The 14,039-nt window shown below is 35.5% G+C and overlaps 1 protein-coding gene across 6 annotated transcripts in view; it reads left to right on the top strand.

The window, feature by feature from the left end:
* LOC139797678 (neurabin-2-like) overlaps positions 1-14,039 on the top strand; it is a 41,030-nt gene that overhangs the window by 6,770 nt on the left and 20,221 nt on the right. For all 6 annotated transcript variants that reach the window (XM_071747329.1, XM_071747328.1, XM_071747332.1 and 3 more), the window contains exons 3-10: positions 7,048-7,180; positions 7,636-7,756; positions 8,259-8,363; positions 8,531-8,651; positions 9,136-9,279; positions 10,631-10,684; positions 12,345-12,574; positions 13,938-14,034. In XM_071747329.1, coding sequence (XP_071603430.1) covers positions 7,048-7,180; positions 7,636-7,756; positions 8,259-8,363; positions 8,531-8,651; positions 9,136-9,279; positions 10,631-10,684; positions 12,345-12,574; positions 13,938-14,034 — 1,005 coding nt within the window. The remainder of the gene's footprint in view (positions 1-7,047; positions 7,181-7,635; positions 7,757-8,258; positions 8,364-8,530; positions 8,652-9,135; positions 9,280-10,630; positions 10,685-12,344; positions 12,575-13,937; positions 14,035-14,039) is intronic.

Consider the following 14,039-nt stretch of genomic DNA (forward strand, 5'->3'; position numbering starts at 1 on the left):
CACCTCTTCTGTGAGGACAGGCTGAGAAAGTTAGGGTTGTTCAGCAGAAAGAAGGCTCCAGAAAGACCCTATAGCAGCCTTCAAGTACCTGGAGAGGGCATACAGGAGAGCTGGGGAGGGCCTTTTTACAAGGGTGTGTAGTGATATGACAAGGGGAAATGGCTCTAAACTGGGAGAAGGTAGGTTTAAGCTACACATTAAGAAGAAATTCTTTAGTGTGAGGATGGTGAGACACTGTTTCCCAGGGAGGTTGTGGTTGCCCCATGCCTGGAAGTGTTCAAGGCCAGGTTGGATGGGGTTCTGAGTAGTGGGGTCCAGTGGAAGGTATTGCTGCTCGTTCAAGAGATGTTGAAACTAGATAATCTTTATGGTCCTTTCTAACGCAGACCATTCTATGATACATTTAAATTAGGTTTTCTGTATAACAATATATCTGTAAATGCTTACCACTTTTAGGAGATGCACAATTTTTGTAGGTCATGGTGTATTCTCCTGAAAATTTTTTAACAAAATGTTGCAGTGTAGTGCTCCAGCTTGGTGCATCCTCTGAATTTTGAAATGTAACCTTTTATCCTTATGATATCATACACAGAAAGGGATACAAAATACACTAACTGGTGGAAGATATGAAAACCCTGGAGGTTTTTTTCAGTAATTTGGTGACTTGCTGACTGCACAAATGGCCAATTGTTTGTCAGCCATTGGTCAAGCACTTAGGTAAAATATTTCCTTGACATTGAGAGACAGGTATGTGACATGGATGTAGATTGATTTATGAAAACAGAGTTAAGCCAAGAGATTTAAATGTGTTCGTGAGAAGTCTTCCACTTTTTTCTTGACACAAATAATTGAAGTGTAGTTCCATCCATTTATTTGAGATCTTTTGCAATGACAATTTGTTTGTTATAAATCATAGATTTGAACTGTTTTGAACTGTAGATCACTTGCATCAACATTTACAATGTTTATAATTTAACATCATAACTTTTCTTCCTACTTTTACCTCAAACCTAAACTCTCCATGGTACTTTTCAGTGACTTTTGACAAGAAGTAATCTTGGATATAGTTCATTTTTATTCTGCCTGCATCTGAGAGTATGGCATTTCCTGCTGGCTGACTTAACTGAGGTGTTAAAAACATGACATCAACTGGATGTCATATTTTCACATGCGTGAAAATTTTGTGTTTTGGGTTGGTTTTTTTTGTTTATTTGAGGAAAGATAATCTTTAAACTCTTACTGAAATTTCCACTTTCATAAAAAGTAAGTGTTTGCTAAGCTTAAATACATTTAATTACTGTATCCATTATTTCTGGTCCTTGTTATGTTTTGGTTCCATGACATTTGTTCAGCTTTCCAGGAAGAAGCTCTGTCAAGCTTCTTTGGCTTTTTGTTTTACTTGTACATCTTCTGTTTTGATGTTTAGGAAATATTTGATCTGTGAGTTTTACAGTAATAGATGGACTTGGCATTTCAAGACTCTATGAGACTCTGGTGCCAGGGTATTGGGCTTTAGAGCAGAAATCTGGACCAAAGCAGGAAAAGCAAAGAATTTCTTTGCTTCAGGCAGCTGGAATCTTGACATTAACATCTCAATGTGTTTCTAATTGAATTGTTCCCTGAATGCAATGATATGACATAATACCTGCCCTGTTTGTTGTACTTGATGATGTTATAAAACAATATACAAATATAATATATGTATATAAAACTATAAACACTGCAGTATGGCTGTCAGGAGAGGTGACAGTAAGGATGCCAGTTTATCACCTGACTGTCTTCACTCCTTTTTCAGTCCCTCCAACTTCTGATTTCCTAGCAGTTTCACACAGATTTGACAGAGAAGAGAGAGGTATTTTTGAAGTTATTTTAAAAATACTACTGGGTTTGAAGCTTAGCATCTGTATCAAAGCGAATAACAGATTTGACCTCTCGCTGATGGATGCATCTTTAGTTTCAGGGACAGAGGGGGTGAATAGGAGGCACTTCAGGGTTTCATGGGTGGTGTTATCAGAAGAAACTGAGGAGCTGTCATAAGCAAATTCATAGGAGACAAATTCATTAGCTCAGCAGTTAAGCTGCTGAAAGATTCAGCATCCTTTTGATGAAGATGGCTGTTAGCACCTGGAAATACTTAATCTAGACTGATAAGAATTAACAGGCAGTAGATGGAACTTGCTTGTTGTTTACATTTTGAAAGATGGAAAAAGTAAATTGTTAATTTTCCCATCATTCTAACATAAAAAGAGGTGGACACTCAGAAGCACATCAATAAAAAGAAGTGCACCTCTGTTACCTGAGTACATATTTTGTAATCTTGATCATGAAGGTGCAATATAGCAGTTTTTTACACGGTTCTTACATTTTTGTTGAGTAGTAAAGTATTATTCCAAAAGGCAACATGCAGTTTCTTCAGATTTATTTTTCATCTTCCTTCATCACCCTCTGATGTGTCTTTGTATAGTGGGATGATCTCAACTTCTGCTCTGAATGTTTTAAATTAAATAGAATCAAATCTAAATTGATGCTTTTCTCTGTCTTCAGAATTTCTTTCACTGGGATTTGAAAATGAAACCTGAAAGAGTGTTTCTCCTTCTGGAGTAGGTAGCATAACCTGACTGAAACAGATATGTTGTCTTCCTTTTCTCTCTAGAAATCAGAGAGTAAATTTTACAGGTTTTATTGAGAATTAAGTAGACAATAGTGACACTAGTAAAAAACTGGTTTACTTATGATGAAATTATATATACAAAATTGTACTGTAGATCTGGAGCAAGGTTGTATTTACACCTTTATATAACTGGCTTGGTTGGGGTTTTTGGAAGTGCCCAAGTGTGCACAGTCTGCCTGTGCACCTGTTTGGTGACAGAAAATGCTACAGTGAGTGTAATGGTTTGTAACCCTACCCTGTTAAAGAGTTACTGACCATCCTGAATACTTTTTGAAGAGGAGTAAAAGTGTGTTTAAAAAAAAAATAAGCAAGTTATTTATTTTTGCTGATTAAAGGATTTGTTATCATTAATTGACTTAAATCAGGTATAGTCACTTCTAAAATACTATAAGCAGTGATAATAAAGTGCTAAGCAGGGAGCTTGGGGAAAGGTACGAGCGGGCAGCGGTACTGAGCTGTTGACTTTAACTGAAGAGGGAGATTGTAAGAGTAAACTGAAGTGTACATTATGCTCCAGTCCTACTTCAGTGCTACTGTTTCAAATGATTATTCATGTTGTCCCTGGCACTTCAAGTTCTGCCCGGCATTACAGAGGTGGTCAGTTTGAAAAACTGGAACTGTTCACTATCAGGTCGTTTTTCCTGAGCCCTAACTTGTGTTCTGAATGTTTGTCTTTACTGTCAGTCAACTCGCAGGTTCACAGTAAGAGCAGTGTTTCAGAAGAAATGTGAGCTAGCTGGTGTAGTCATTGCTAGGTGTAGTGTCAGTGACACTTCAGCGCCTCTCAAGCTCCTAAGAGTTACTTAAAGAGCCTGGGCAGGTGGTGTGAGTCTTTCCAGCAAATACTGTGGTGTTACAGGATGATTTTTAAAGAGATGTTGATATTGCTTCCCTTCAAATTAGTTGGGACCCTTTCTGCAAGTTCCAGATTTGTTAATCTTACCGTTTAATTACCTTTGTAATGTCCTGCTTTTGATCAGGCATTTGTTTGTACAAATCTGTCTACTAGAAATCAATTTTGGAGTGGAGGTCTTTGGGCTGTGCTTAATGACTCCATAGAAGTTTTATGCAAATGTTAGTGTTTACCCTGGCACAAAATTAACATTCTGCTAAAACTAACATAGTTTTTAAGCAGAGCTTTTAATATGCTGCTTAGAGTTTGAATTAAGTGAGGTTGTTGTTTTTCTGTGATAACTGTTTTCTGTGGTAGTACTAAGTGATATAATGGAGATTTTTAGTTCTGTAAGGTGACAGGAACTGAAGGCTATGATCTTTTAGACAGTAGGCAGTGTTGGTTTTCTGAGTCAAACTGAGTTTTGCATTCAAAAAGTGATTCAGTTTACTGGTGTGAAGAGTAGGGTTTGTTGTGTCTCCAAATGAATGTATTTGCTATCCAAGGACTAAGTATATATTTGAAAATTTCCAGTTATGTATTGTAACAATTTAAAGAAAATCCTTCAAAATTCAGCCCTCTGTCAGAAATTTTTTTGTTTCATATTGTTTTGATTCATTCTGAAGCAAAGAGTTCTTGAGTGTAAAAAGATATTTTTTTTCAGATAGCAAGGTTTTTCATCATTTATTAATTTTAAAGGATCCAGAAGTTATTAATGTTAGGTCAACTTTCTGGGTATATAACAAGCCAGGGTAAAACGCTTTTAAACTTCTGCAGGTTTCTCCTATGTTGAGACAATAACTTCTGTTTGCTAAGCACATCTTTGAAAAATATCACTTGCACAATAATAATTTTATGATCTCTGCCTAGCAGAGGCTTCTAAATAGTAAGATTAGAATTTCTTTTGTCCCTAATGCATCTGATTCAGTTACTAAACCCTGCCAGGCACAGCACAGGGATGAACTGTTTTAGCTTTCTCATCAATCTTCTAAACTGTGTAACTTGTAAATTATATTATTTATTATCCACATTTTAACATTGTTTAATGTTACTTCTGCTGCTTGGCAAAAACAACTTACTGAGCAGTTCTGTGTTCTCGATATCACAATTTTACTGTTTCCACTCATAAAAGATGAATACCATGTTATGATTCTACATGTACACAATAAAAATCTCTGTCTTTTGCCCTTGATGCTTTGACCACAGTTTTCTTAGTGTGCTCTTCCTTTTCTTGTTGTTACTGTAGTGTTTAGCTTCTAGTTAACATTAGTTTAGCTTTTCCTCTGTTCTTTGTACATTAGCATCAATTCCTGTGATAGATTTTGTGTCAAAATGGACAAATTCCATGAGTCTCTCAGATATGATGCTATTAATTTGTAAGCTGGAAAAAATGTAATAATTTTTAGAGATTCCAGAGATATTTGAGCACTGGCTCAGACCAAGACTTGCAGTATATATGCTGCTGTTATGATGATGCAACTTTGGTTACACCAGATTTCCAGCACGTTTTATATGGTTGTGTAAGGAACTGGTCATCCTTTTTCTAATGTAATTAATGGGTAGATAGTGACTACTTGCATCATCTTCTGCTTTGTGAGTTAGAGCACTGGGTTATAAAGAACAGTTATTAACATTTGTCAGTGTCTCCCAAATGAGCTACTACTATTCTCCACATTTTGCTCATTCAGTCATTTGATAGTGATCTTTAACATTTTAGTCATATTATTAATCCTGTACCATATGTGCACATATAAATAAGCAAACTTGATTTTTTCGGGGCCCCAGTATTGGATTTATTCTAAAGAACTCAAATATTCTCACTAACAAGATATTTGTTATCTTGTTGTTATCTCGCCAACATTTGTCCTCTTACGAACTTTTAGAATGAATCTTATTATAGCTTGACTGTATTTTTGAGAGACTGATTATTCTGCTGGGGTGGAAAGGAACAAAATTAGACTGGTCTTGTTCCAAAGGGAGAAGAGTATTCTATGAAATCCCTCTGCTACACATCCTATTTACTTGTTTGGGTAGGTAGGTAGAAAGATTAATTTAAATATCTTATACACTTTTTTTCTGAGAAGGATAGAGTAAGGATACTTTGGTTTGCAGATCTGTCTGTGAAGTATGTGGAAAACAGAATGAGTAAGACAACCCTTGTTGTCTTTGCATGTCCAGTTGTTGCCCATTGTTGTATGCATGACAGTCCAAAGCAGTTTGTTAGTTTATTGACCTTTATGCAAGACTTAGAAAGAACAACTTTTCAGGAAGGTTGTTTTACTGGGGAAAATACAAGACTTCTTAGAGTGGGTCTCTTCCCTTTCAGGCAAGTGGATCTCATCTTGCTCACTTGCTGGTCTGTTTTATGGCCACACTGTGTTTCTGGAGTAGCTGTTTTGCAGGAGTTTGGCAGAGTTTGTGAAACTGTCCTCCAGCTGGGAGGTGAAGCAGTAAGCTCCCTGTGGGAAATACTGGGTTGTATTAGTTGCTTTTAGGTGATCTGTTTCAATAACCCTTTTCCTGTGCCTGAGGCTGCTGCTAAGCAGAACTAGCACCATATACTGATGGATGTAAATTCACCAGAAAAAATGTTAATTACAGCAAACTACAATTAATTTTTGTCTTATTTACATGATTACAGTTACCTGTCTAGGTAGTCTTAGTGGGAAAATGCAAAAGTGTAAAAGGGCAGTGTAAATTAACTTTGCATCAGCACTGCATGTTCTTGAGGTTAGGTGTCTGCTATCCATAACTGGTTTTTTTCTTGCAGTGATGTTGAGTAAAACATTCAGTGCCTGAAAAAATTTAAGCAAAAGAACCTTTTTTTTTTTTAAAGTGGAAGGCTATGTATATTTTTTTTCCTAATGTAAGAATTTAAATACAGCTAATGAACATGCTGGTAAGTAAAATTAATCCTGTTACATGTAGCTCATTCTTCCTTTCTAGATTTCTGTCTTAATTCATGTTGTTTGTTATTGCAACTCAGAAATTCAGCAGTTCACTAAAAATAGTAATGTATGTAACAAGGCATTTCCTTTTCCTGGGAAACTGCATGATCCTCGTGCAAAATCAAAAAACCACATCTGTTTGAAGCACTGCAATTGGCAGATGGTGTGTGGTGTGGGGAGGGAAGAAGAGAGGAAGAAGGATTTGGGGGAATGTAGTCCTAAAAAAAAAATAAAAATAAAATAATCACACTACATCAAAGAGGAGATGACTGATTTCCTGGAATAATTGCTTTTAACTATTTGGTATATTTACATAACAAAAAATGTTTTGAAGGATTTGTTTTGAATTTCTGAAATGTTACTTCTGTGCAAATTAGCAACTGTCTTGTAGCAATAGTGTTTGTTATAGCAGATGGTTATTTTAAAAATGTGATCTCTAAAAATACTACTTTAATTTTCATACTGATTTTCTTTCAGTTATAGCATGATTAGAAGGAGAAGGGAAAACACTAAAAGAAAATTGTACCTTTCTCTAGGTTTTCAGTACTTACTCAAATGAAGACTATGACAGACGGAATGAAGAAGTTGACCCTGTGGCAGCGTCAGCTGAGTATGAACTTGAGAAAAGGGTGGAAAAAATGGAAGTGTTTCCTGTGGAAATTGAAAAAGGTGCAAATCAAACCTTGAATATTTTTAAGAACAATTTTAAACTGTATTTTGCTTGAATTTGGTCTTGAATTTTTGAATTTGAATTGCTCAGGCTTTCATTAGAGTTTAATTCTGTTGTACTCAGTGGACATAAACTGGACAGACTTCTACTAAGTGCAAATTGTCATTTAATTGAAGGTAGGAAGGTGGCATTACTGAGTGATTGATCTGCACCAAAATATATATAATTCATAAGTCTTGCTGTCTCTAGGTACCATGAAGCTTTGAATATAATAGGCAGTCATAACTATAGAATAAAAAGGCTTTAAGTAGTATCTGGATACAAAACATGTTGTCTTTTGTTTGGTTTTAAGTGAATTTTCATATATTTTGTATGGAAAGACTTGGAATGCCTTAGAAGCAGCTCAGCATCCCCAAGTGTTGTGTGACTAATGTTAGATTTTTAAATCCCTTAGGTGACAGTGGTCTGGGCATCAGTATTATTGGCATGGGAGTGGGTGCTGATCAGGGACTGGAAAAACTAGGTATTTTTGTAAAAACAATAACAGATGGTGGAGCTGCTCAGAGAGATGGACGGTGAGTTTTTCATTGAATTCATTGCTTTTTTCAGATTTCTAACTGAGCCCAAACATTTTTCTTGGATATGCTAAATCCTGTGAATAAAGTGAAAAAACTAAATCCAGCTGCATAAATACTGCATTTCTGCTTTGTTACTTTTTTAAAAAAGCCCAGTATTTTATTTAATATAGAACTCTTTTGCAAAATAAGTTGCATATATGAGAAAAGCTGAGAATGTGCCCGTGTGTGAAGGTGCCACAAAATCACACTGACATACCAAGACCCCTGTAGCTGTGGAAATAATGTAAAAAATATTAAGATAAATGCTGTGTAAATTTTAATTGGCAATCTGCATAGTAACTGGGCATCAAGAGATTGTTTTTAAGCAATTGATTACTTGGGACTCTAGAATTTCTCATGATAAATACTAGTGGGTTTTAAGTGATACTAGTCATGTCCAAAATTTGCAAGACAAAATATTTTTGTTGAACTGATAGCCAAGCATTTATTTATTTTGCAGAATTCAAGTAAATGATCAGATTGTTGAGGTGGATGGCATAAGTTTAGTAGGAGTTACTCAGTTCTTTGCAGCCACTGTATTAAAAAACACCAAAGGCACAGTGAGGTAAGTGTATTTTCTATGAAATAATAAGTTCTTTTTGTCATTTTTCACTAATGGAGAATGCTAAGCCATAATCTTAAAGTTTTACAAAGTTGTTGAAGACAACAGTATGGCAAACAAATCCATGTCTTAAGCTTTTTACTGCAAGTTAATTTGGTTTTCTTCTGTAGGTTTTTGATTGGGAGAGAGAAACCAGGGACTCAGAGTGAAGTAGCCCGGCTCATTAGTGAGACCCTAGAGCAAGAGAGATGTCTGTATGAGCAGCACTATGTTCATGATGATACAGAGCAGGTAAATCATCATACATATTTAGATATTTTTAAAAGTACATTATTATTATTGCTACATGCAATGAGGACTTCTACAAATGGAATGGTTTTTTTGAATCAAATTGAAGCAAAAAAGGGATAAACAGAAAAATACAATCATGAGAAAATACAGAATGAATACATTACTGCTATCAAGACACATGGTTATCACTAGTAGCTATCCTTCCAATTTACCAATTATTCAAAAATATTTGTAAGTTTTAGCTGTGTGTGATTGTTTTGCATGTGGCTTACTTAGCTTTCTTTTGTGGGACTTTGATGGAGGAGTTTGCAAGTAATCTTTAAAACATATGATGGGTATAAGACACTAAAAAGGAATAGTTAGTTACCAGTTGAGAAGAGTTTTGCAACTATTAAGCATTTCTTGATTGTGTGCTTTTGTTGTTGCTGCTACCATAATGCAAAGTGTGTGTTACAGAATGTCTTGATCTTTCTCGTTGTGTTAGGATGATGACTACGATGATGATGATGATACATATGAGTCACATTTCCATGGAAGATCTGTAGAAGTTTTTGAACTTCCTGAAAATGAAGATATTTGTTTGCCACTGGATATGGATTCAGCACAATCTCTTCTTAAATTTAAAGAGGTGTGGTAGCTATTCCTTAAATATTCTTTCTGATACACTGGGGAGCATTTGAACCTTGTAAAGTTAGATATAATTGCCTCCACATCTCTCTTATTGTGGTTTTGGGTTTGTTTTTCCAACATTTTCAATAAATCTCTCTGGTGTCTCTTGAAATGTTGGTATTCTGCAGTTTTCTGATCCCAGCTTCCCTGCACATGTGTATTTATGTTAAATGTATATTTATGTTAATTAATGGTGTATATTTATATTAAATGGTTTGATTTAAATTAAATTTTAAAAAAGCCCTTGGAAACAAGCATTAGGACCAACACCACCTCCTTCCTTGCCTGAACATTTCATTAAATAGATCTGCTGCTTCTTGTAGTTCTTCTTTGGCCCCTTGGACTGCATTTATTTGCTGTGTGGTAGACTGGTTTTAGCTATGAGGGGAGCATGAGGTATGCCCATTCTCAGTGGTCTTGAGTGTTGTGGTTAAATGTTCTTCAGGAAGACAAGAAATACACATCTAGTCTCTTTCTATAGTCCCTAAGGTCTCTGGGAAATCTCTGCATACATAAAAGCATTTGATTCTCTAGATAGGCATGGGTTTGGGTTGGAGCATTTTTTCAGATGATCCTTTCTGTTGTGGTTTTGGTTTCTTTTTCTGGTATATTTTTTGGAAGTAATGAATCCATAAACTCAATAGGTCTTTTCAGACTGTGATTCACAACTTAACATAGTTGGAAAATTGGGTTCTCTTTTCTCAAGGTTTTTATAAAGGAGCATAATTGCTTTATTCATGTCTGTTGAGTTTAGTTGGGGATTTAAGTGGTGCAGTCTTTGGCATTTAAGGGTCTGGGCTTCTTTGATAGATTTAAACCCCTGTCATTTTCACTCTGAAGGAGAAAAATACATTGCAAAGAAACTGTTTCATCAGATGCCTTCCATACATACGTCAGTTGATTTTAGTATTTTGTAGACCTTAAGTTTGCTCTCTTGATAGTATTGATGATGCCATTGAGGAAGTTGAAGTTTCAGGCTGTTTATCAATAGAGAACATGTACATTTCTCCCAGGGTAGGAGACAGAGCAGCAGGCTACAGCATCTTTTCATAAGTGCTACATTTACTTGGGATTGTGTGTTGATTTTGGCAGCAAATAGAATACTGTGGAATTTTGGGGGGTTTAATTTGAGTTCAGCTTTTTTTAAGCAAAAGCTCATGATCACTTTTCCTGTAACTGACAAATATCTAAGTTGACGTCAAGCTACTATGAAAATGTTTTGAAGAGGAATGGAATCGTGGACAAATACTTATAGCTAACATTTCAAGTGTCATTTGTGTGTGCTCATGCAATTTGTTTGTTTGTTTCAGCTACAGTTAAAGCATGCAGTAACAATAGCTGAAGTGAATCAGCTGAAGGAAAAAGTAAGTTTTCAAAGAATCTTATTATTTGCTGGTGAGTTGTTCATTTGTTTGTATGAATTTTACCAAGAATAGGCTGAATGCAGAAGGCAGCAATCTATTCCAGGCCCCAGGCTCTATGTACACTGTGCTATGCTAGACAGGCATTTGTAAGCTGAAGAGCTGTTATCCAATTTTAAAAAAGGAAAAAAACATAACAAAAACCCCATGGAATGAACAAACAAATGAACCTCAACCCCAGAATACCTCCTATGCCATTATAAAATGAATACTTCAGTAATATTACATAGAGTACAATTGAATATAATGAAGTACTGTATGAAAAAAAGCTCTTCAACAAATGAGAACATTTTCAGGGTACAGAACTTGTCTTATCTGAGTATAGATTTGACACCTGCAGTGGTTTGTGGCTTACTTTCTGTTACCTTGTTTCCCTTCTTTCCCTCCTCAAATTTCTGACCTGCTCTAGGTTCTGCTTTTTTTGTGTGGCTTTTTCCAGTGATGGAGATCTGCACATGGCCTTTTTCTAGCAATTCTTGTAGATTAGCAGCTGCTTTTACTCCATTCCTTCAATGTTGCCTTGCTTTGCTAAGACAAGTAACAGCATATTGCTGAGGGTGGGTAGCAACTGGGGAGGGATAGTGCTTCAGAATGTAGTAATTTTGAGTAACAGTGTCTATTGGAGTTTTTCTTGCACTGTGCAGATTTTCAGAGCTCCAAGGGTAGAGAGGCAAGGCAGCCAAAACTCCTTTGTGTTCTTACAGATGCTTGTGGTTTTGATTTCTGACAGTGCTCCTCTTCCTTGCAGCATTCCTGAAATTTGGCTTAACTATTTTGCTAGAAAGCTGTTAAGAATATTTGCATTAGTACAGTTTACTGTCCCATTTTTAATTCAAGGAATTCTTGGTCCTTTCAATATCTCTATTTCATCAGCAGGCAATCTTCATGGCCTTCAAAAGCAGTGATTTCCTGATTTGCTCAGAGTAATGGTTGTTCCCAAAGAAGGAGATGTGGACAAACTATTCAGTGTCCTGCTTGCTCACTCCTCCAGGGCCTGGAGAACTTCACATGTTAACATTCCCTTTTATAACATTGCTACTGTCAAGCTGAAGGGGCCCCATCCCTTTTCTTTCTTGAGGGGATGTTAGGTGTTTTTATACATTAGCCCCAAGAAAGCAAACTCTGGGTATATAGTAAATTGGTGGGGAGACTAATGTCTTACAAGTACCAAGGAAGATCAGCTGGTCTTATTAGATTTTTCAAAAAGATGTTGTTAACAGAGTAGTAGGACAGGGAGTTTGTCTTACACAGATTAAGGTTCTGTATCTCAGTTGCATTCAAAAGTAATCAAAATAGGCATCTTCTAAGGTGTTAAGAGGTGGTGAGAACACCATAGCCTAACAATAAAGGTCTTATTCATTTTATCTCTTTAGAAAGAAGCAATACTAATGAGGAATTAGTAAGAGACTCTTGGGTTTGAGTTCTAAAATTACTTGGATTAGCAAGGGTTGGAAGAGTTGATATGATTCCTCTAAGTTCAATGTCTTGTTTTAATATTACTGATAACTATTTAGTTGTTATTGGTTATTCTTCACATAACCATGTATAGTCAGCTGGGTTTTGTTTAATCTTTTAGTACAAATTAATTCCTTAATCTTTTCAGTTAAAAGTTGTTGAAGAAGAAAAAAATGAGTGGAAACTGAGTCGAGCCCAACTTCAGCAAAACTTAGAAGAAAGCAAAGAGAAAATAAAAAAGTTAGAGACCTACTGGTTAGAGGCACAGAGTTTATGCAAAACAGTAAATGAGCATCTTAAAGAAACTCAAGAACAATGTGATGCCCTTGAAAAGAAATACAACAAAGCCAAAAAATTGCTTAAAGATTACCAACAAAAGTAAGTACCCCAAAATTCCAGGTCTCTATTGCTTGTATGTTTTGTACATTATGGGGAAAACTGACAGCAATACCTAGGGTTTGGATTTGCTTAATTCACTTTCTTTTCATTTGTCTGAGCTTAGGAAAGTAGCAGGCTATACATGCTGAATTCTTCCATACCTTAACTCACCATCTGCTGGAAAGGTTCTACACAAATTTTGCAGCTTCATTTGTTTCTAAGCTTAGGAAAAAGTTATTTAATATCTCAATAACAATTTTTTTATAACAACTTAGTTTAGAAACTGTAATGCATCTATAGTTTTGGGAGGTCTACTTGAAATTTGGCACGAGGTTTTGGGCAAAACCATTTGCTGTTTTTATAAAATGTTCTTTGAGCTACTTAAATGTTCTAGATAGGGCTGGCATCGAAGCATATGTAATGAGAGCCAGATAAATGTGATTCATTCTGGATTAGGAGTTATGTCTTGTAAAGGGAGTAAAAAGAATTTAGAGAAAAATTAGGAGTTTGAGATATGTATCTAACCCATCAAAATGTCAACATGAAAGCAATATATTCAATATGTTAATAGGTTTGGGGTTTTTAGAGTTACTTTTCACAGTGTGTTTTTGTGCAGTTTGATGAGCTTTGATGAGGTTTACTCTCCCTTCTAAAAAATCTTACCTGCACGAAAGTTCAAAATGACTTTAAGATGACTGCTAACATGCAAGTTCCCATTTCCCTCACTCTTTAGCAAATTCATATTACTCCTTTGTTCTTGAAGGTGTTGCATTTTGTGTAGATGTTCTACACTGATGTTCTGGTTTTGTATGGTATTCGATCTGACATGGAGGAAAAAGCATCTTTTGTTTCCTTCTTGTAATTTTTTTTTTTTTTTTAAACTCAGTCAGTGCAATTTCTGTAACATGAACCAAGTAGAAACTTGAAATACAATTTATCTTCCTAAAAAGAATTCTGCCATAGCTTTTGAAAGAAAAATTCTGTGTGTATGTATCTTTGTGGAAGAGAGTAAGATGTAATGGTGAGAGTTGTGCACATTTCATGCTTTAAATGTATATGCAATTTGCCACTTTTAAAGGTAGAGACATGGTTGTAACTTTGTAGAGAAAGTGTTGCAAGGCAGCTTTTTTTCAGCCCAGAGTAAATGACAGTGTCATATGTATTTTCTTTTGAAAACAGTAGAAGCATACAAATGCATGATGTTACAAGATTAATGAATCAGTTATACCTTACAGGTGGATTTTTTCTATATTTACTAACAATGCTTCTTAGCAAATGCAAGTGTACATATATCTATTTTGTGTATTTTTCTAATTTTCTACATATTACTGTTTCATGTATATGTATATATTTCTTTCACCAGAGAACTAGAATTTATGAAAAAAGAGGAGGATCATACAAGGCTACTTGAAGAGAGAGACCAGAAATATGCAGAACAGCTGAAAATATATCAGGAAAAAGTAAA

This window comes from Heliangelus exortis, chromosome 6, assembly GCF_036169615.1.
Source record: "Heliangelus exortis chromosome 6, bHelExo1.hap1, whole genome shotgun sequence".
Lineage (NCBI taxonomy): Eukaryota > Metazoa > Chordata > Aves > Apodiformes > Trochilidae > Heliangelus > Heliangelus exortis.